General features: G+C 56.6%; 1 protein-coding gene across 1 annotated transcript; it reads left to right on the top strand.

The window, feature by feature from the left end:
• The first annotated feature begins 2,028 nt into the window (after positions 1-2,028).
• SYF2 (SYF2 pre-mRNA splicing factor) lies at positions 2,029-20,198 on the top strand. The gene is made up of 7 exons (XM_078885275.1): positions 2,029-2,100; positions 5,952-6,029; positions 11,371-11,496; positions 13,268-13,385; positions 14,865-14,955; positions 16,760-16,858; positions 19,137-20,198. The coding sequence occupies exons 1-7, from the start codon at positions 2,080-2,082 to the stop codon at positions 19,300-19,302; spliced, it is 699 nt and encodes a 232-aa protein (XP_078741401.1). The 5' UTR covers positions 2,029-2,079; the 3' UTR covers positions 19,303-20,198.
• The last annotated feature ends 1,772 nt before the right edge of the window (positions 20,199-21,970 follow it).

Genomic DNA, 21,970 nt, shown 5'->3' with positions numbered 1-21,970 from the left:
CATCACCACCACCACCATCACCACCACCACCACCACCATCATCATCACCACCATCACCACCACCACCATCATCATCACCACCACCATCACCACCATCATCACCACCATCATCATCACCACCATCACCACCACCATCACCATCATCACCATCACCATCATCACCACCATCACCACCACCACCACCATAACCACCACCACCATCATCACCACCATCACCACCATCACCACCATCACCACCACCACCACCATCACCACCATCATCACCACCACCACCACCACTATCATCACCACCACCACCATCACCACCACCACCACTATCATCATCACCACCACTATCATCACCACCACCACCATCACCACCACCACTATCATCACCACCACCACCATCACCACCACCACCACTATCATCACCACCACCACCATCACCACCACCACTATCATCACCACCACCACCATCACCACCACCACCACTATCATCACCACCACCACCATCACCACCACCACTATCATCACCACCACCACCATCACCACCACCACTATCATCATCACCACCATCATCACCACCACCACCACCATCACCACCACCACCACCACTATCATCACCACCACCACCATCACCACCACCACCACCACTATCATCATCACCACCATCATCACCACCACCACCACCATCACCACCACCACCACTATCATCACCACCACCACCACCACCACTATCATCACCACCACCACCATCACCACCACCACTATCATCACCACCACCACCATCACCACCACCACCACCACCACCACTATCATCATCACCACCATCATCACCACCACCATCACCACCACCACCACCACTATCATCATCACCACCATCATCACCACCACCATCACCACCACCACCACCATCACCACCACCATCACCACCACCACCACCACCACTATCATCATCACCACCACCACCACCATCATCACCACGCCCGGCCGCTTTTGTCTCGTACAGTGGGTACAGTTTATCGCTTTAAGGCTGAGTCGACCTAGGGGAAGCCCAGATACGGGTGAGTGCAATGCCACTATAATGATGATGATAGTGATGATTATGACAATGATGATGATGGTTGTGATCACGATGATTTGACACGTAATAATTGCAGCTCGTTACTGTAAAAAGTCGTTAAAATTTAACAAAATTTTTAGATTTAAAATCTCCTCACCAAGACTCAGCAGCTGGGCTTACAACTTCCTTTATCCGGGGGCGTGGTCGTGCGCGGTGACGTCATCACGCACGATAGGGGGAGGGGCTTCTCGTGCGTGGTGACGTCATCGTGCACGGGGTGGGCTTCCCGTGCGTGGTGACGCCATCACGCACGATAGGGGGAGGGGCTTCTCGTGCGTGGTGACGTCATCGCGCGGGGCTTTTCGTGCGTGGTGACGTCATCGTGCACGGAGGGGTGGGCTTTCTGTGCGCGGTGACGTCATTTTTCGGGGGCTTCCCCTGCGTGGTGACGTCATCATGCACGATAGGGCTTTCTGTGCGTGGTGACGTCGTCACGCTAGGGAAATGAAACCCCTCTGACGTCATCACCCTCAACGTCGTAGTGAAAGGAAACCGCTCTGACGTCATCAAGCATAATGTCGCCAGGGAAAATGAAACTACTCTGACGTCATCGGATGAATCGTTCCGCACGCGGCCATGACGTCATCCACATCATTCGCTCTCAACACGCGGCCGTGACGTCATCCACATCATTCGCTCTCAACACGCGGCCGTGACGTCATCCACATCCTTCGCTCTCAACACGCGGCCGTGACATCATCCACATCATTCGCTCTCCACACGCGGCCGTGACGTCATCCACATCATTCGCTCTCAACACGCGGCCGTGACGTCATCTACATCATCACGCTCTCCACGCGCGGCCGTGACGTCATCCGACGCGAGCGGGGTCCCGGGGTCGAGGGGGGGGGAGGAACTTTCCCCCGCGTGCCTCATTAACATAAACGCGCGTGACGTCACCCGCCCCTCATTAGCATACTGCGGCTTCCTGCGACGTCACTTCCGTCATCACCCCCACCCCCCTCCACCCACCAAAGATGGCGTCCATGGCGAGCGAGGTTTGTTTTCCGCGGATTTGTGAATTTAATTTTAATTTTTAAAACTTAAAATCCCTCCGAGTTTTGTTTTTCCCCCCGTCCCTCGTGAAGCCCCCCCCTCGCCCCCGTGTGGGTGGCTGTGTTTGGGGTGGCGGAGATGATTCCGAGTGTTTTTTTGGGCCGCTATAGACACGGTGGTGGGGGGTGTGTTGTAGTACGGAGTTAGTCTGATGGCCTTAATCTAAGTTGTCTTGTGGTTGTTGTTGTTGTTTGACTTGCATCCCACTAAGATTTGTGCACACAGCGTTGGTGTACGGTGCTTTTCCTGCAATATTTTGCTGTCTTTTCTTGGATTTTCTATTTGCACTCAGTCACTTTAAGTCACAGAAAGAAAATGTTTACACCCTGATGATGATCGCTTGTGTTATGTTAGCAGTAGAAACGTCGCGAAAATTTCATCGTTTTATATTTTATTATTTCCCTTCTACGTGACTTTACCGAAAAAAGAATGAATATGAAACATTGACAAAGCAAAAAAACTATTCGAAATCACCAAAATAAAGCCGGGCAAGTGCCGTTAGCAACGAGTAGCATTTCACTGTTGCATCGCTTATGGCTTCATTTTGGTGATTTAGAGAAGATGTTTGTGGTTTGGCCATGTTTGTGTTGTTGTAGTACAGAGTTAGACTGATGGCCTTAATCTAAGTTGTCTTGTGCTTGTTGTTGTTGTTGTTTGACTTGCATCCGACTGGGATATTTGCACACAGCGTTGGTGTACGGTGCTTTTCCTGCAATATTTTGCTGTCTTTTCTTGGATTTTCTGTTTGCACTTAGTCACATAGTCACTCAGTAATACACTCACTCAGTCACTCAGTCACTCACTCAGTCACTCACTCACTCAGTCAGTCACTCAGTCACTCACTCAGTCACTCAGTCACTCACTCACTCAGTCACACAGTCACTCACTCACTCAGTAATACACTCACTCAGTCACTCACTCACTCAGTCACTCACTCAGTCACTCACTCACTCAGTAATACACTCACTCAGTCACTCACTCACTCAGTCACTCACTCACTCAGTAATACACTCACTCAGTCACTCACTCACGCAGTCACTCACTCAGTCACTCACTCACTCAGTCACACAGTCACTCACTCAGTAATACACTCACTCAGTCACTCACTCACTCAGTCACTCACTCAGTCACTCACTCACTCAGTAATACACTCACTCAGTCACTCACTCACTCAGTCACTCACTCACTCAGTAATACACTCACTCAGTCACTCACTCACGCAGTCACTCACTCAGTCACACAGTCACTCACTCAGTAATACACTCACTCAGTCACTCACTCACTCAGTCACTCACTCACTCAGTCACACAGTCAGTCACTCACTCAGTCACTCAGTCACTCACTCACTCAGTCACTCAGTCACTCACTCAGTCACACAGTCACTCACTCAGTCACACAGTCACTCACTCAGTCACTCAGTCACTCACTCAGTCACACAGTCACTCAGTCACTCACTCAGTCACTCAGCAATACACACAGTCACTCACTCAGTCACTCACTCACTCAGTAATACACTCACTCAGTCACTCACTCACTCAGTCACTCACTCACTCAGTAATACACTCACTCAGTCACTCACTCACGCAGTCACTCACTCAGTCACTCACTCACTCAGTCACACAGTCACTCACTCAGTAATACACTCACTCAGTCACTCACTCACTCAGTCACTCACTCACTCAGTCACACAGTCAGTCACTCACTCAGTCACTCAGTCACTCACTCACTCAGTCACTCAGTCACTCACTCAGTCACACAGTCACTCACTCAGTCACACAGTCACTCACTCAGTCACTCAGTCACTCACTCAGTCACACAGTCACTCAGTCACTCACTCAGTCACTCAGCAATACACACAGTCACTCACTCAGTCACTCACTCACTCAGTCACTCAGTAATACACTCAGTCACATAGTCACTCACTCAGTCACACAGTCACTCAGTCAGTCACTCACTCAGTCACTCAGTCACTCACTCAGTCACTCAGTCACTCACTCAGTCACACAGTCACTCACTCAGTCACTCACTCACTCAGTCACTCAGTAATACACTCAGTCACATAGTCACTTCAAGATGTTTTCGTGTTCATGTTTTTTTGTTTGTTGCGGTTGTACACGATTCTAGAGCCGAATGGCTCACAGGGCTCTGTACCTAATACATGAACTTGAACATTGGCAACAATTACCCTTGATTTGACAATCGACACGCGTGTTGTGGGTAGCGGGGCTTGTCAGAATTCGGGTAATCGCTTCACAAAGGTCAACATTGCCTTGTCTCTCTGTGTGTCCCTGCGTCTCTCTCTGTGTCTCTGTCTCACCGTGTCTCTCCCCGTGTCTCTCACTGTGTCTCCGTGTGTCTCTCTGTCTCACCGTGTGTCTCTCTGTCTCACTGTGTATCTCCCACTGTCTCACCGTGTCTCACTGTGTCACTCCCCGTGTCTCACCGTGCCTCTCACTGTGTCTCTCTGTCTCACTGTGTGTCTCTCACTGTGTCTCCGTGTGTCACTCCCCGTGTCTCTCTCTGTCTCACCGTGTCTCACCGTGTCTCTCTGTCTCTCTGTCTCACCGTGTGTCTCTGCGTCTCTTTGTCTCTATGTCTCACCGTGTCTCTCTGTGTCTCTCTGTCTCACCGTGTCTCTTACTGTGTGTCTCTGTCTCTCTGTGTGTGTGTCTCTGTGTCTCTCACCGTGGTCTCTCACCGTGTCTCACCCCCGTGTCTCCCCCCCGTGTCTCCCCCCCGTGTCTCCCCCCCGTGTCTCCCCCCCCGTGTCTCCCCCCCCGTGTCTCCCCCCGTGTCTCCCCCCCGTGTCTCCCCCCCCGTGTCTCCCCCCCCGTGTCTCCCCCCGTGTCTCCCCCCCGTGTCTCCCCCCCGTGTCTCCCCCCCCGTGTCTCCCCCCGTGTCTCCCCCCCCGTGTCTCCCCCACCCGTGTCTCCCCCCGTGTCTCCCCCCCCGTGTCTCCCCCCCCGTGTCTCCCCCCCCGTGTCTCCCCCCCCGTGTCTCCCCCCCGTGTCTCCCCCCCGTGTCTCCCCCCCGTGTCTCCCCCCCGTGTCTCCCCCCCGTGTCTCCCCCCCCGTGTCTCCCCCCCCGTGTCTCCCCCCGTGTCTCCCCCCCCGTGTCTCCCCCCCCGTGTCTCCCCCCCGTGTCTCCCCCCCCGTGTCTCACCCCCCGTGTCTCCCCCCCCGTGTTTCCCCCCCCGTGTCTCCCCCCCCGTGTCTCCCCCCCCCGTGTCTCCCCCCCGTGTCTCCCCCCCGTGTCTCCCCCCCGTGTCTCCCCCCCGTGTCTCCCCCCCGTGTCTCCCCCCCCCGTGTCTCCCCCCCCGTGTCTCCCCCCGTGTCTCCCCCCCCGTGTCTCCCCCCCCGTGTCTCCCCCCCGTGTCTCCCCCCCCGTGTCTCACCCCCCGTGTCTCCCCCCCCGTGTCTCCCCCCGTGTCTCCCCCCGTGTCTCCCCCCCCGTGTCTCACCCCCCGTGTCTCCCCCCCGTGTCTCCCCCCCGTGTCTCCCCCCCCGTGTCTCCCCCCGTGTCTCCCCCCCCGTGTCTCCCCCCCGTGTCTCCCCCCCGTGTCTCCCCCCCGTGTCTCCCCCCCGTGTCTCCCCCCCCGTGTCTCCCCCCCCGTGTCTCCCCCCGTGTCTCCCCCCCCGTGTCTCACCCCCCGTGTCTCCCCCCCGTGTCTCCCCCCCGTGTCTCCCCCCCGTGTCTCTCCCCCCGTGTCTCCCCCCCCGTGTCTCCCCCCCCGTGTCTCCCCCCCCGTGTCTCCCCCCCGTGTCTCCCCGCGTGTCTCCCCGCGTGTCCGCAGGCTCCGTGTGTCTCTGGAGACGCCTCTGACAAGAAGTCTGAGAGACTCAAGAAGTTGAGGGAGCTTCACCTCAGACGGGTGAGTGTGAGAGTGTGACAGGGAGATAGTGTGAGAGTGTGAGAGTGTGACAGGGAGAGAGTGTGAGAGTGTGAGAGTGTGACAGGGAGAGAGTGTGACAGGGAGAGAGTGTGACAGGGAGAGAGTGTGACAGGGAGAGAGTGTGAGAGTGTGAGAGGGAGAGAGTGTGACAGGGAGAGAGTGTGAGAGTGTGAGAGTGTGACAGGGAGAGAGTGTGAGAGTGTGAGAGTGTGACAGGGAGAGAGTGTGACAGGGAGAGAGTGTGACAGGGAGAGAGTGTGACAGGGAGAGAGTGTGAGAGTGTGAGAGGGAGAGAGTGTGACAGGGAGAGAGTGTGACAGGGAGAGAGTGTGAGAGTGTGAGAGGGAGAGAGTGTGACAGGGAGATAGTGTGAGAGTGTGAGAGTGTGACAGGGAGAGAGTGTGACAGGGAGAGAGTGTGAGAGTGTGAGAGGGAGAGAGTGTGACAGGGAGAGAGTGTGACAGGGAGAGAGTGTGAGAGTGTGACAGGGAGAGAGTGTGACAGGGAGAGAGTGTGACAGGGAGAGAGTGTGAGAGTGTGACAGGGAGAGAGTGTGACAGGGAGAGAGTGTGACAGGGAGAGAGTGTGACAGGGAGAGAGTGTGAGAGTGTGAGAGGGAGAGAGTGTGACAGGGAGAGAGTGTGACAGGGAGAGAGTGTGAGAGGGAGAGAGTGTGACAGGGAGAGAGTGTGACAGGGAGAGAGTGTGACAGGGAGAGAGTGTGAGAGTGTGACAGGGAGAGAGTGTGACAGAGAGTGAGAGTGTGACAGGGAGTGAGAGAGAGAGAGTGTGAGGGAGTGAGAGAGAGAGTGAGACAGATTGTGAGAGAGTGTGAGAGAGTGTGAGAGTGTGAGGGAGTGTGAGAGAGTGTGAGAGTGTGACAGGGAGTGAGAGTGAGAGTGTGAGAGAGTGTGAGAGTGTGACAGTGAGTGTGAGGGAGTGAGAGAGAGAGTGAGACAGATTGTGAGAGAGTGTGAGAGTGTGAGGGAGTGTGAGAGAGTGTGAGAGTGTGACAGTGAGTGAGAGTGTGAGAGTGTGACAGTGAGTGTGAGGGAGTGAGAGAGTGAGAGTGTGAGAGAGTGTGAGAGTGTGACAGGGAGTGTGAGGGAGTGAGAGAGAGAGTGTGAGAGAGTGACAGAATGAGATATTGAGAGAGTGATTGGCAGTTGGAGGCAGTCGCCCTCCAACAACAACGGAGGGCGGAGGAGCGACGCTCACAACAACGAGCGGAGCGCCGGGTGGCTAAAGCACAGCGAGTTGGCACAGTAGGGGGCACAGGTGGTGCATCAGCCAGTCATCTCGGTCGTCTCGGTCAGTCGACCCGTGGCACCTGCTGGGTCTGCCCCGTGACCTCCTCATGCACCTAGCCTGGCACAGCAGTACAACCCATGGCACCTGCTGGGTCTGCCCCGTGACCACCTCCTCATGCACCTAGCCTGGCACAGCAGTCAACCCATGGCACCTGCTGGGTCTGCCCCGTGACCTCCTCATGCACCTAGCCTGGCACAGCAGTACAACCCATGGCACCTGCTGGGTCTGCCCCGTGACCTCCTCCTCATGCACCTAGCCTGGCACAGCAGTACAACCCATGGCACCTGCTGGGTCTGCCCCGTGACCTCCTCCTGCCAGCGGGCGTTCGACACTTCACGTGGTGGCCTCAGGGTGCACATGGCCTGGCACAAGCGTCGTGGTGACGTCACCGCCACTTAGTGGCGAATGGCGGTTGTTGTTGTTGTTGTGTATCTGTGTGTGTGTGTATCTGTGTGTGTGTGTGTCTGTGTGTGTGTGTGTGTCTGTGTGTGTGTGTGTATCTGTGTGTGTGTGTATCTGTGTGTGTGTGTCTGTCTGTGTGTGTGTCTGTGTGTGTGTATCTGTGTGTGTGTGTCTGTGTGTGTGTGTGTGTGTATCTGTGTGTGTGTGTATCTGTGTGTGTGTGTATCTGTGTGTGTGTGTGTCTGTGTGTGTGTGTGTGTCTGTGTGTGTGTGTGTATCTGTGTGTGTGTGTATCTGTGTGTGTGTGTGTGTCTGTCTGTGTGTGTGTGTCTGTGTGTGTGTATCTGTGTGTGTGTGTCTGTGTGTGTGTGTGTGTATCTGTGTGTGTGTGTGTATCTGTGTGTGTGTGTGTCTGTGTGTGTGTGTGTGTGTCTGTGTGTGTGTCTGTGTGTGTGTGTGACTGTGTGTGTGTGTGTGTATCTGTGTGTGTGTGTGTCTGTGTGTGTGTGTCTGTGTGTGTGTGTGTGACTGTGTGTGTGTGTGTGACTGTGTGTCTGTGTGTGACTGTGTGTGTGTGTATCTGTGTGTGTGTATCTGTGTGTGTGTGTGACTGTGTGTGTGTGTGACTGTGTGTGTGTGTATCTGTGTGTGTGTGTGTGTGACTGTGTGTCTGTGTGTGACTGTGTGTGTGTGTGTGACTGTGTGTGTGTGTATCTGTGTGTGTGTCTGTGTGTGTGTGTGTCTGTGTGTGTGTGTGACTGTGTGTGTGTGTGTGACTGTGTGTGACTGTGTGTGTGTGTGTATCTGTGTGTGTGTGTGTGTGACTGTGTGTGTGTGACTGTGTGTGTGTGTGTGTCTGTGTGTGTGTGTGACTGTGTGTGTGTGACTGTGTGTGTGTGACTGTGTGTGTGACTGTGTGTCTGACTGTGTGTGTGTGTGACTGTGTGTGACTGTGTGTGTGTGACTGTGTGTGACTGTGTGTGTGACTGTGTGTGTGTGACTGTGTGTGTGTGACTGTGTGTGACTGTGTGTGACTGTGTGTGTGTGACTGTGTGTGTGTGACTGTGTGTGTGTGACTGTGTGTGTGACTGTGTGTGTGACTGTGTGTCTGACTGTGTGTGTGTGACTGTGTGTGACTGTGTGTGTGACTCTGTGTGTGACTGTGTGTGTGACTGTGTGTGACTGTGTGTGTGTGACTGTGTGTGTGTGTGACTGTGTCTGTGTGTGTGACTGTGTCTGTGTGTGTGTGTGTCTGTGTGTGTGTGTGTCTGTGTGTCTGTGACTGTGTGTGTGTGTGTATCTGTGTGTGTGTGTGTGTATCTGTGTGTGACTGTGTGTGTGTGTCTGTGTGTCTGTGTGTCTGTGTGTGTATCTGTTTGTGTCTGTATCTGTGTGTGACAGTGTGTGTGTGACTGTGTGTGTGTCTGTGTGTGTGTGTGTCTGTGTGTGTGTATCTGTGTGTGTGACTGTGTGTGTGTGTATCTGTGTGTGTGTGTATCTGTGTGTGTGTGTATCTGTGTGTGTGTGTATCTGTGTGTGTGTGTATCTGTGTGTGTGTGTATCTGTGTGTGTGTATCTGTGTGTGTGTGTGTCTGTGTGTGTGTGTGTGACTGTGTGTGTGTGTCTGTGTGTGTGTCTGTGTGTGTGTGTGTGTGTGTCTGTGTGTGTGTGTGTGTGTCTGTGTGTGTGTGTGTGTGACTGTGTGTGTGTGTGTGTCTGTGTGTGTGTCTGTGTGTGTGTGTGTGTGTCTGTGTGTGTGTGTGTGTCTGTGTGTGTGTGTGTGTGTAGAACGAGGCAAGGAAGTTGAACCACCTGCAGCAGCAGCTGTGTGACTGTGTGTGTATCTGTGTGTGTGTATCTGTGTGTGTGTATCTGTGTGTGTGTCTGTGTGTGTGTGTGACTGTATGTGTGTGTGTGTGTGTGACTGTATGTGTGTGTGTCTGTGTGTGTGTGTGACTGTGTCTGTATCTGTGTGTGACTGTGTGTGTGTCTGTGTGTGTGTGACTGTGTGTGTGTCTGTGTGTGTGTGACTGTGTGTGTGTGTGTGTCTGTGTGTGTGTGTGACTGTATGTGTGTGTGTCTGTGTGTGTGTGTCTGTGTGTGTGTGTATCTGTGTGTGTGTGTATCTGTGTGTGTGTCTGTGTGTGTGTGTGACTGTATGTGTGTGTGTCTGTGTGTGTCTGTGTGTGTGTGTATCTGTGTGTGTGTCTGTGTGTGTGTGTGACTGTGTCTGTATCTGTGTGTGACTGTGTGTGTGTCTGTGTGTGTGTGACTGTGTGTGTGTGTGTGTGTGTCTGTGTGTGTGTGTGACTGTGTGTGTGTGTGTGTCTGTGTGTGTGTGTGACTGTATGTGTGTGTGTCTGTGTGTCTGTGTGTGTGTATCTTTGTGTGTGTCTGTGTGTGTGTGTGACTGTGTCTGTGTGTGTGTGTGACTGTGTGTGTGTCTGTGTGTGTGTGACTGTGTGTGTGTGTGTGTCTGTGTGTGTGTGTGACTGTGTGTGTGTGTGTGTCTGTGTGTGTGTGACTGTGTGTGTGTGTATCTGTGTGTGTGTGTGACTGTGTGTGTGTGTGACTGTGTGTGTGTGTGACTGTGTGTGTGTGTGACTGTGTGTGTGTGTGACTGTGTGTGTGTGTGTGTGTCTGTGTGTATCTGTGTGTGTGTGTGACTCTGTGTGTGTCTGTGTGTGTGTGTGTGTGTCTGTGTGTGTGTGTCTGTGTGTGTGTGTCTGTGTGTGTGTGTCTGTGTGTGTGTGTGACTGTGTGTGTGTGTCTGTGTGTATCTGTGTGTCTGTGTGACTGTGTGTGTATCTGTGTGTGTCTGTGTGTGTGTGTGTGACTGTGTGTGTGTGTCTGTGTGTGTGTGTCTGTGTGTGTGTGTCTGTGTGTGTGTGTGACTGTGTGTGTGTGACTGTGTGTATCTGTGTGTGTGTCTGTGTGTGTGTGTCTGTGTGTGTGTGTGACTGTGTGTGTGTGTGTGTAGAACGAGGCAAGGAAGTTGAACCAGCTGCAGCTGCAGCAGGAGTCGCAGCAGCAGCAGCTGTGTGTCTGTGTGTGTGTGTGTGAGACTGTGTGTGTGTGTGAGACTGTGTGTGTGTGTGTGACTGTGTGTGTGTCTGTGTGTGTGACTGTGTGTGTGTGTGTAGAACGAGGCAAGGAAGTTGAACCAGCTGCAGCTGCAGCAGGAGTCTCAGCAGCAGCAGCTGTGTGTCTGTGTGTGTGTGTGTGACTGTGTGTGTGTATCTGTGTGTGTGTGACTGTGTGTGTGTGTGTGTAGAACGAGGCTAGGAAGTTGAACCAGCTGCAGCTGCAGCAGGAGTCGCAGCAGCAGCTGTGTGTCTGTGTGTGTGTGTGTGTGACTGTGTGTGTGTATCTGTGTGTGTGTGACTGTGTGTGTGTGTGTAGAACGAGGCTAGGAAGTTGAACCAGCTGCAGCTGCAGCAGGAGTCCCAGCAGCAGCAGCTGTGTGTCTGTGTGTGTGTATCTGTGTGTGTGTATCTGTGTGTGTGTGTGTATCTGTGTGTGTGTGTGACTGTGTGTGTGTGACTGTGTGTGTGTATGTGTGTGTGTGTGACTGTGTGTGTGTGACTGTGTGTGTGTGTGTGTGTAGAACGAGGCTAGGAAGTTGAACCAGCTGCAGCTGCAGCAGGAGTCTCAGCAGCAGCAGCTGCCCCAGAACTGGGAGGCGCAGCAGGAGAGAGCCCAGCGGCAGCTGGCAACGGAGCAGCGCAGACAGGTCCACTCAGCCTGAAATGTCACACACAGTCACACGCAGAGTCACACGCAGAGTCACAGACAGTCTCACAGTCACACACACACAGTCACACACACACACACAGTCACACACACACACAGTCACACACACACACAGTCACACACACACAGTCACACACACACACACACAGTCACACAGAGTCACACACAGAGTCACACGCAGAGTCACAGACAGTCTCACAGTCACACACACACAGTCACACACACACACACAGTCACACACACACACAGTCACACACACACACAGTCACACACACACACACAGTCACACACACACACACAGTCACACAGAGTCACACACAGAGTCACACGCAGAGTCACAGACAGTCTCACAGTCACACACACACAGTCACACACACACACAGTCACACACACACAGTCACACACACACAGTCACACACACACACACAGTCACACACACACAGTCACACACACACAGTTACACACACACACACACAGTAACATACACAGTCACACACAGTCACACACACAGTCACACACAGAGTCACACACACACACATGATATGAATTACCTTGCCTGGTATACAGGAGGTCGTGGGTTTGATACTGACCCTGACGATGGCTCCGTGTCTCCCCGCGTCTCTCTCTCCCTGTGTCTCCCCGTGTCTCCCCGTGTCTCCCGTGTCTCCCGTGTCTCCCCGCGTCTCTCTCTCCCTGTGTCTCCCCGTGTCTCCCCGTGTCTCCCCGTGTCTCCCGTGTCTCCCGTGTCTCTCTCTCCCTGTGTCTCCCCGTGTCTCCCCGCGTCTCCCCGTGTCTCTCTCTGCCTGTGTCTCCCCGTGTCTCCCCGCGTCTCCCCGTGTCTCCCCGTGTCTCCCCGTGTCTCCCGTGTCTCCCGTGTCTCCCCGCGTCTCTCTCTCCCTGTGTCTCCCCGTGTCTCCCCGTGTCTCCCCGTGTCTCCCGTGTCTCCCGTGTCTCTCTCTTCCTGTGTCTCCCCGTGTCTCCCCGCGTCTCCCCGTGTCTCTCTCTGCCTGTGTCTCCCCGTGTCTCCCCGCGTCTCCCCGTGTCTCCCCGTGTCTCCCGTGTCTCCCGTGTCTCCCCGCGTCTCTCTCTCCCTGTGTCTCCCCGTGTCTCCCCGTGTCTCCCCGTGTCTCCCGTGTCTCCCGTGTCTCTCTCTCCCTGTGTCTCCCCGTGTCTCCCCGCGTCTCCCCGTGTCTCTCTCTGCCTGTGTCTCCCCGTGTCTCCCCGTGTCTCTCTCTGCCTGTGTCTCTCTCTGCCTGTGTCTTCCCGTGTCTCCCGTGTCTCCCGTGTCTCCCCGTGTCTCCCCGTGTTTCCCCGTGTCTCTCTCTGCCTGTGTCTCTCTCTGCCTGTGTCTCTCTCTCCCCGTGTCTCCCGTGTCTCCCCGTGTCTCCCCGTGTCTCCCCGTGTCTCCCCGCGTCTCCCCGCGTCTCCCCGCGTCTCCCCGTGTCTCTCTCTGCCTGTGTCTCCCCGTGTCTCCCCGTGTCTCTCTCTGCCTGTGTCTCTCTCTGCCTGTGTCTCCCCGTGTCTCCCGTGTCTCCCCGTGTTTCCCCGTGTCTCTCTCTGCCTGTGTCTCTCTGCCTGTGTCTCCCCGCGTCTCCCCGCGTCTCCCGCGTCTCCCCGCGTCTCCCCGTGTCTCCCCGCGTCTCCCCGCGTCTCCCCGTGTCTCCCCGTGTCTCCCCGTGTCTCCCCGCGTCTCCCCGTGTCTCCCCGCGTCTCCCCGCGTCTCCCCGTGTCTCCCCGCGTCTCCCCGCTAGGAGTGCGAGTCTCATGGCGAGGATTTTGAGAGGCAGCAGCTGCTTGCCACCAGCGCCGAGGATGCCGACCGCTGGGAGCGCAAGAAGCGGAAGAGGAATCCGGATCCCGGATTCTCAGGTCAGTTGAGGACTCAGCCCCGGGGCAAATTGTGGAGCGGATCAGGAATCCGGATCCCGGATTCTCAGGTCAGTTGAGGACTCAGCCCCGGGGCAAATTGTGGAGCGGATCAGGAATCCGGATCCTGGATTCTCAGGTCAGTTGAGGACTCAGCCCCGGGGCAAATTGTGGAGCGGATCAGGAATCCGGATCCCGGATTTTCAGGTCACTGGAGGACTCAGCCCCGGGGCAAATTGTGGAGCGGATCAGGAATCCGGATCCCGGATTCTCAGGTCAGTTGAGGACTCAGCCCCGGGGCAAATTGTGGAGCGGATCAGGAATCCGGATCCCGGATTCTCAGGTCAGTTGAGAACTCAGCCCCGGGGCAAATTGTGGAGCGGATCAGGAATCCGGATCCCGGATTCTCAGGTCAGTTGAGGACTCAGCCCCGGGGCAAATTGTGGAGCGGATCAGGAATCCGGATCCTGGATTCTCAGGTCAGTTGAGGACTCAGCCCCGGGGCAAATTGTGGAGCGGATCAGGAATCCGGATCCCGGATTCTCAGGTCAGTTGAGGACTCAGCCGCGGGGCAAATTGTGGAGCGGATCAGGAATCCGGATCCCGGATTCTCAGGTCAGTTGAGGACTCAGCCCCGGGGCAAATTGTGGAGCGGATCAGGAATCCGGATCCCGGATTCTCAGGTCAGTTGAGGACTCAGCCGCGGGGCAAATTGTGGAGCGGATCAGGAATCCGGATCCCGGATTCTCAGGTCAGTTGAGGACTCAGCCCCGGGGCAAATTGTGGAGCGGATCAGGAATCCGGATCCCGGATTCTCAGGTCACTTGAGGACTCAGCCCCGGGGCAAATTGTGGAGCGGATCAGGAATCCGGATCCCGGATTCTCAGGTCAGTTGAGGACTCAGCCCCGGGGCAAATTGTGGAGCGGATCAGGAATCCGGATCCCGGATTCTCAGGTCAGTTGAGGACTCAGCCCCGGGGCAAATTGTGGAGCGGATCAGGAATCCGGATCCCGGATTCTCAGGTCACTTGAGGACTCAGCCCCGGGGCAAATTGTGGAGCGGATCAGGAATCCGGATCCCGGATTCTCAGGTCACTTGAGGACTCAGCCCCGGGGCAAATTGTGGAGCGGATCAGGAATCCGGATCCCGGATTCTCAGGTCACTTGAGGACTCAGCCCCGGGGCAAATTGTGGAGCGGATCAGGAATCCGGATCCCGGATTCTCAGGTCACTTGAGGACTCAGCCCCGGGGCAAATTGTGGAGCGGATCAGGAATCTGGATTCTGGATTTATTTTTGTTTCACTCGCACACAGGCAATGGACATTGGATGTTGTGTTGCATGTTGTATGTTGTGTTGCATGTTGTATGTTGTGTTGCATGTTGTATGTTATACAATTGATCTAACCCTGTACCTTGTACACCGCATGTCCCCCCCCCCCGTGTCTCCCCCCCCCCCCCCGTGCCCCCCCCCCCCTCCACAGACTACAGCGCTGCTCAGGAGCGTCAGTACCAGCGGCTGGTGAAGCAAATCAAACCCGACCTGGCGCAGTACCGCACGCAGCGGGGGCGCGCGTGAGTCTCTCACCGCGTGTCTCACCGCGTGTCTCACCGCGTGTCTCACCGTGTGTCTCACCGTGTGTCTCACCGTGTGTCTGACCTGGCGCAGTACCGCACGCAGCGGGGGGCGCGCGTGAGTGTCTCACCGTGTCTCTCTCACCGTGTGTCTCACCGTGTGTCTCACCGTGTGTCTCACCGTGTGTCTCACCGTGTGTCTCACCGTGTGTCTCACCGTGTGTCTCACCGTGTGTCTCACCGTGTGTCTGACCTGGCGCAGTACCGCACGCAGCGGGGGCGCGCGTGAGTGTCTCACCGTGTCTCTCTCACCGTGTGTCTCACCGTGTGTCTCACCGTGTGTCTCACCGTGTGTCTCACCGTGTGTCTCACCGTGTGTCTCACCGTGTGTCTCACCGTGTGTCTCACCGTGTGTCTCACCGTGTGTCTCACCGTGTGTCTGACCTGGCGCAGTACCGCACGCAGCGGGGGGCGCGCGGTGAGTGTCTCTCTCACCGTGTGTCTCACCGTGTGTCCGACCTGGCGCAGTACCGCACGCAGCGGGGGGCGCGCGTGAGTGTCTCTCTCACCGTGTGTCTCACTGTGTGTCCGACCTGGCGCAGTACCGCACGCAGCGGGGGCGCGCGTGAGTGTCTCTCTCACCGTGTGTCTCACCGTGTGTCTCACTGTGTGTCCGACCTGGCGCAGTACCGCACGCAGCGGGGGGCGCGCGTGAGTGTCTCTCTCACCGTGTCTCTCACCGTGTGTCTGACCTGGCGCAGTACCGCACGCAGCGGGGGCGCGCGTGAGTGTCTCACCGTGTGTCTCACCGTGTGTCTCACTGTGTGTCCGACCTGGCGCAGTACCGCACGCAGCGGGGGGCGCGCGTGAGTGTCTCTCTCACCGTGCGTCTGTGTGTGTGTCTCTCACCGTGTGTTCTCACTGTGTCTCACCGTGTGTCTCACCGTGTGTCTCACCGTGTGTCTCACTGCGTGTCTCTCACCGTGTGTCTCTGTGTGTCTCTCACCGTGTGTCTCACTGTGTCTCACCGTGTGTCTCACCGTGTGTCTCACTGCGTGTCTCACCGTGTGTCTCACCGTGTGTCTCACCGTGTGTCTCACCGTGTGTCTCACCGTGTGTCTCACCGTGTGTCTCACCGTGTGTCTCACTGTGTGTCTCTCACCGTGTGTCTCTGTGTGTCTCTCACTGTGTGTCTCACTGTGGCTCACCGTGTGTCTCACCGTGTGTCTCACCGTGTGTCTCACCGTGTGTCTCTTACCGTGTGTCTCACCGTGTGTCTCACCGTGTGTCTCACTGCGTGTCTCTCACCGTGTGTCTCTGTGTGTCTCTCACTGTGTGTCTCACTGTGTCTCACCGTGTGTCTCACCGTGTGTCTCACCTCTGTGTCTCACCGTGTGTCTCACCGTGTGTCTCTCACCGTGTGTCTCACCGTGTGTCTCACTGCGTGTCTCTCACCGTGTGTCTCTGTGTGTCTCTCACTGTGTGTCTCACTGTGTCTCACCGTGTGTCTCACCGTGTGTCTCACCGTGTGTCTCTCCGTGTGTCTCACTGCGTGTCTCTCACCGTGTGTCTCTGTGTGTCTCTCACTGTGTGTCTCACTGTGTCTCACCGTGTGTCTCACCGTGTGTCTCACCGTGTGTCTCACCGTGTGTCTCACCGTGTGTCTCACCGTGTGTCTCTCCTTGTGTCTCACTGCGTGTCTCTCACCGTGTGTCTCTGTGTGTCTCTCACTGTGTGTCTCACTGTGTCTCACCGTGTGTCTCACCGTGTGTCTCTCCCCGTGTCTCCCCGCGTGTCCCCGCAGTGGAGAGGATTTGTTCCCGACTGCGGACAGCCTGTCCCACGGGTCTCACCGTCCGTCCGAAGACGCCATCAGCCGCATGGTGACGGACGTCGAAAAACAGTGAGAGACACGGGGAGACGGGGGGAGACACAGGGAGACACGGGGAGATGCTGGGAGACACGGGGAGACACGGAGAGACACGGGGAGACACGGGGAGACACGGGGAGACTTGGAGAGACACGGGGAGACGCTGGGAGACTTGGAGAGACACGGAGAGACACAGAGAGACACGGGGAGACGGGGGGAGACACAGGGAGACACGGGGAGATGCTGGGAGACACGGGGAGACACGGAGAGACACGGGGAGACGGGGAGACACGGGGAGACACGGGGAGACACGGGGAGACTTGGAGAGACACGGGGAGACACAGAGAGACACGGGGAGACACGGGGGGAGACGCTGGGAGACACAGGGAGACACGGAGAGACACGGGGAGACGCGGGGAGATGCGGGGAGACACGGGGGCCACGGGAGGAAACATGGGGAGACGCGGGGAGACGCGGGGAGACACAGGGAGACACGGGGAGACACGGGGAGACACGGAGACACGGGGAGACACAGGGAGACACGGGGAGACACGGGGAGACACAGGAAGACGCGGGGAGACGCGGGGAGACGCGGGTAGACGCTGAGAGACATGGAGAGACGCGGGGAGACACGGGAAGACACGGGGAGACGCGGGGGGAGACACGGAGAGACACGGGGAGAGACACGGCGAGACACAGGGAGACGCTGAGAGACACGGGGAGAGACACGGCGAGACACAGGGAGACGCTGAGAGACACGGGGAGAGACACGGCGAGACACAGGGAGACGCTGAGAGACACGGGGAGAGACACGGCGAGACACAGGGAGACGCTGAGAGACACGGGGAGAGACACGGCGAGACACAGGGAGACGCTGAGAGACACGGGGAGAGACGCGGGGGGGAGACGCGGGGAGAGACACGGGGAGACACAGGGAGACATGGGGGGAGACGCGGGGGGAGACATGGGGGGAGACACGGGGAGACACAGGGAGACATGGGGGGAGACGCGGGGGGAGACATGGGGGGAGACACGGGGAGACACGGGGAGACACAGGGAGACATGGGGGGAGACACGGGGAGACGCTGAGAGACACGGGGGGAGATGCGGGGAGAGACACGGGGAGACACGGGGGGAGACACGGAGAGAGACACGGCGAGACACGGGGAGACGCTGAGAGACACGGGGGGAGACGCGGGGAGAGACACGGGGAGACACGGGGAGACTTGGAGAGACACACAGGGACACGGGTAGACACGGAGAGACGCGGGGGGACACGGGGAGACACGGAGACACGGGTAGAGACACGGGTGGGGAGAGAGGGAGACACGGGAGGAGACACAAAGAGCTGAACATGTGGTCCTATTGTCCGTCTTGTCTCTCTCTGTCTAACTCTCTCTGCGTGTCTCTCTCTGTCTCTCTCTCCTCGTGTGTCTCTGTCTCTCTACGTGTCTCTCTCTGTCTCTCTGTGTGTCTCCACGTGTTTCTGTGTCTCTCTGTGTCTCTCTGTGTCTCTCTGTGTCTCTCTGTGTCTCTCTCCCCGTGTGTCTCTGTCTCTCTGTCTCTCCACGTGTCTGTCTCTGTGTCTCTCTCTGACTCTCCACGTCTCTGTGTCTTTCTGTCTCTCTCTCTGTGTCTCTCTGTGTGTCTCTCTGTCTCTCTCTCTGTGTCTCTCTCTGTCTTTTTCCACGTGTCTCTCTCTGTGTCTCTCTCCCCGTGTGTCTCTGTCTCTCTGTCTCTCCACGTGTCTGTCTCTGTGTCTCTCTCTGACTCTCCACGTCTCTGTGTCTTTCTGTCTCTCTCTCTGTGTCTCTCTGTGTCTCTCTGTGTCTCTCTGTCTCTCTCTCTGTGTCTCTCTGTGTGTCTCTCTCTGTCTCTCTCTCTGTGTCTCTCTGTGTCTCTCTGTGTGTCTCTCTGTCTCTCTCTCTGTGTCTCTCTGTGTCTCTCTCTGTCTCTTTCCACGTGTCTCTCTCTCTGTCTCTCTCCCCGTGTGTCTCTGTCTCTCTGTCTCTCCACGTGTCTGTCTCTGTGTCTCTCTCTGACTCTCTCTCTGTGTCTCTCTGTGTCTCTCTCTGTCTCTCTCCCCGTGTGTCTCTGTCTCTCTGTCTCTCCACGTGTCTGTCTCTGTGTCTCTCTCTGACTCTCTCTCTGTGTCTCTCTGTGTCTCTCTCTGTCTCTCTCCCCGTGTGTCTCTGTCTCTCTGTCTCTCCACGTGTCTGTCTCTGTGTCTCTCTCTGTGTCTCTCTGTGTCTCTCTGTGTCTCTCTCTGTCTCTCTCCACGTGTGTCTCTCTCCCCGCGTGACGCCTTCAGAATCGACAAGAGGGCCAAGTTTAGCCGTCGCCGCTGCTTCAACGACGACCAGGACATCGACTACATCAACGAGCGCAACGCCAAGTTCAACCGCAAGGCCGAGCGCTTCTACGGGAAGTACACCGGGGAGATCAAGCAGAACCTGGAGAGGGGCACCGCTGTCTAGGGAGAGAGAGACACGGAGACACAGAGACAGAGACACACAGAGAGAGACACAGAGAGAGAGAGACAGAGAGAGAGACACAGAGAGAGACACAGAGAGAGACAGAGAGACACAGAGAGAGGGAGATCAAGCAGAACCTGGAGAGGGGCACCGCTGTCTAGGGAGAGAGACACGGAGACACAGAGACAGAGACACACAGAGAGAGACACAGAGAGAGAGAGAGACAGAGAGAGACACAGAGAGAGACAGAGACACAGAGAGAGACAGAGAGAGAGACACAGAGAGAGGGAGATCAAGCAGAACCTGGAGAGGGGCACCGCTGTCTAGGGAGAGAGACACGGAGACACAGAGACAGAGAGAGAGACACACAGAGAGAGACACAGAGAGAGAGAGACACAGAGAGAGACAGAGAGAGACACACAGAGAGAGACACAGAGAGAGACACAGAGAGAGACACAGAGAGAGGGAGATCAAGCAGAACCTGGAGAGGGGCACCGCCGTGTAGGGAGGTAGAGACACAGAGAGACAGAGAGAGAGACACAGAGAGACAGAGAGACAGAGAGAGAGACACAGAGAGAGACACCGAGAGACACAGAGAGATAGAGAGACACAGAGACACACAGAGAGACACAGAGAGAGACACAGAGAGAGAGATACAGAGAGAGACAGGGAGAGAGAGAGAGAGACACGGAGCGAGACAGAGAGAGACAGAGACACACACAGAGACACACACAGAGACACACACACAGAGACACACACAGAGAGACACACACAGAGACACACACACAGAGACACACACACAGAGACACACACAGAGACACACACAGAGACACACACACAGAGAGACACACACAGAGAGACAGATTGAAACAGGGAGAGAGAGAGATCAATCAGGACCGGGAGGGGGGAGGGGGTAGAGGGGGGAGGGGGTAGAGGGGGAGGGGGTAGAGAGGGGGGAGGGGTGAGAGGGGGTAGAGGGGGAGGGGGTAGAGGGGGGGGGTGAGAGAGGGGGGAGGGGGTAGAGGGGGAGGGGGTAGAGAGGGGGGAGGGGTGAGAGGGGGTAGAGGGGGAGGGGGTAGAGAGGGGGGGAGGGGGTAGAGGGGGGGGGGTGAGAGGGGGGAGGGGGTAGAGGGGGGGGGTGAGAGGGGGTAGAGGGGGAGGGGGTAGAGAGGGGGGGAGGGGGTGAGAGGGGGGGGGGACACTTGGAGACAAGCTCAAGGTTCAAGTGACTCTCTGTCGATGGGGGATTTGTTGACTTTGGACTGTGGGAGCAGCATAAGAGAGGTGGGTGCGGGGGGGGGGAGTGAGAGATGTTTGTGTTGGAACCCTTGCCGTCTGTGACCTGGTTATATTCAAATAAATCTCTGAGGTTAAGAGCCGTGTCTCTGTGTTCACGGATGGCCACGTGGAATGTTCGAACACTCACTGCGGAGGAGAGGCTGCCACTCCTCTGTCGGGAGCTGGACCGGTACCGCCTGAATCTCTGTGGCATTCAGGAGGTCCGGTGTACTGGTCATTGTGTGTGTGTGCTCAGAGGAGAGGCTGCCACTCCTCTGCGGGAGCTGGACCGGTACCGCCTGGATCTCTGTGGCATTCAGGAGGTCCGGTGTACTGGTCATTGTGTGTGTGTGCTCAGAGGAGAGGCTGCCACTCCTCTGTCGGGAGCTGGACCAGTACCGCCTGGATCTCTGTGGCATTCAGGAGGTCCGGTGTACTGGTCATTGTGTGTGTGTGCTCAGAGGAGAGGCTGCCACTCCTCTGTCGGGAGGTGGACCGGTACCGCCTGGATCTCTGCGGCATTCAGGAGGTCCGGTGTACTGGTCATTGTGTGTGTGTGCTCAGAGGAGAGGCTGCCACTCCTCTGTCGGGAGCTGGACCGGTACCGCCTGGATCTCTGCGGCATTCAGGAGGTCCGGTGTACTGGTCATTGTGTGAGTGTGCTCAGAGGAGAGGCTGCCACTCCTCTGTCGGGAGGTGGACCGGTACCGCCTGGATCTCTGTGGCATTCAGGAGGTCTGGTGTACTGGTCATGGTGTCTGTGTGTGCTCAGAGGAGAGGCTGCCACTCCTCTGTCGGGAGCTGGACCGGTACCGCCTGGATCTCTGCGGCATTCAGGAGGTCCGGTGTACTGGTCATTGTGTGTGTGTGCTCAGAGGAGAGGCTGCCACTCCTCTGTCGGGAGCTGGACCGGTACCGCCTGGATCTCTGCGGCATTCAGGAGGTCCGGTGTACTGGTCATTGTGTGTGTGTGCTCAGAGGAGAGGCTGCCACTCCTCTGTCGGGAGCTGGACCGGTACCGCCTGGATCTCTGTGGCATTCAGGAGGTCTGGTGTACTGGTCATGGTGTCTGTGTGTGCTCAGAGGAGAGGCTGCCACTCCTCTGTCGGGAGCTGGACCGGTACCACCTGGATCTCTGCGGCATTCAGGAGGTCCGGTGTACTGGTCATTGTGTGTGTGTGCTCAGAGGAGAGGCTGCCACTCCTCTGTCGGGAGGTGGACCGGTACCGCCTGGATCTCTGCGGCATTCAGGAGGTCCGGTGTACTGGTCATGGTGTCTGTGTGCTCAGAGGAGAGGCTGCCACTCCTCTGTCGGGAGCTGGACCGGTACCGCCTGGATCTCTGCGGCATTCAGGAGGTCCGGTGTACTGGTCATTGTGTGTGTGTGCTCAGA

This window comes from Lampetra fluviatilis, unplaced genomic scaffold, assembly GCF_964198595.1.
Source record: "Lampetra fluviatilis unplaced genomic scaffold, kcLamFluv1.1 SCAFFOLD_237, whole genome shotgun sequence".
Taxonomy (NCBI): Eukaryota; Metazoa; Chordata; class Hyperoartia; order Petromyzontiformes; family Petromyzontidae; genus Lampetra; species Lampetra fluviatilis.
This window is presented reverse-complemented; position numbering and strand designations above follow the sequence as displayed.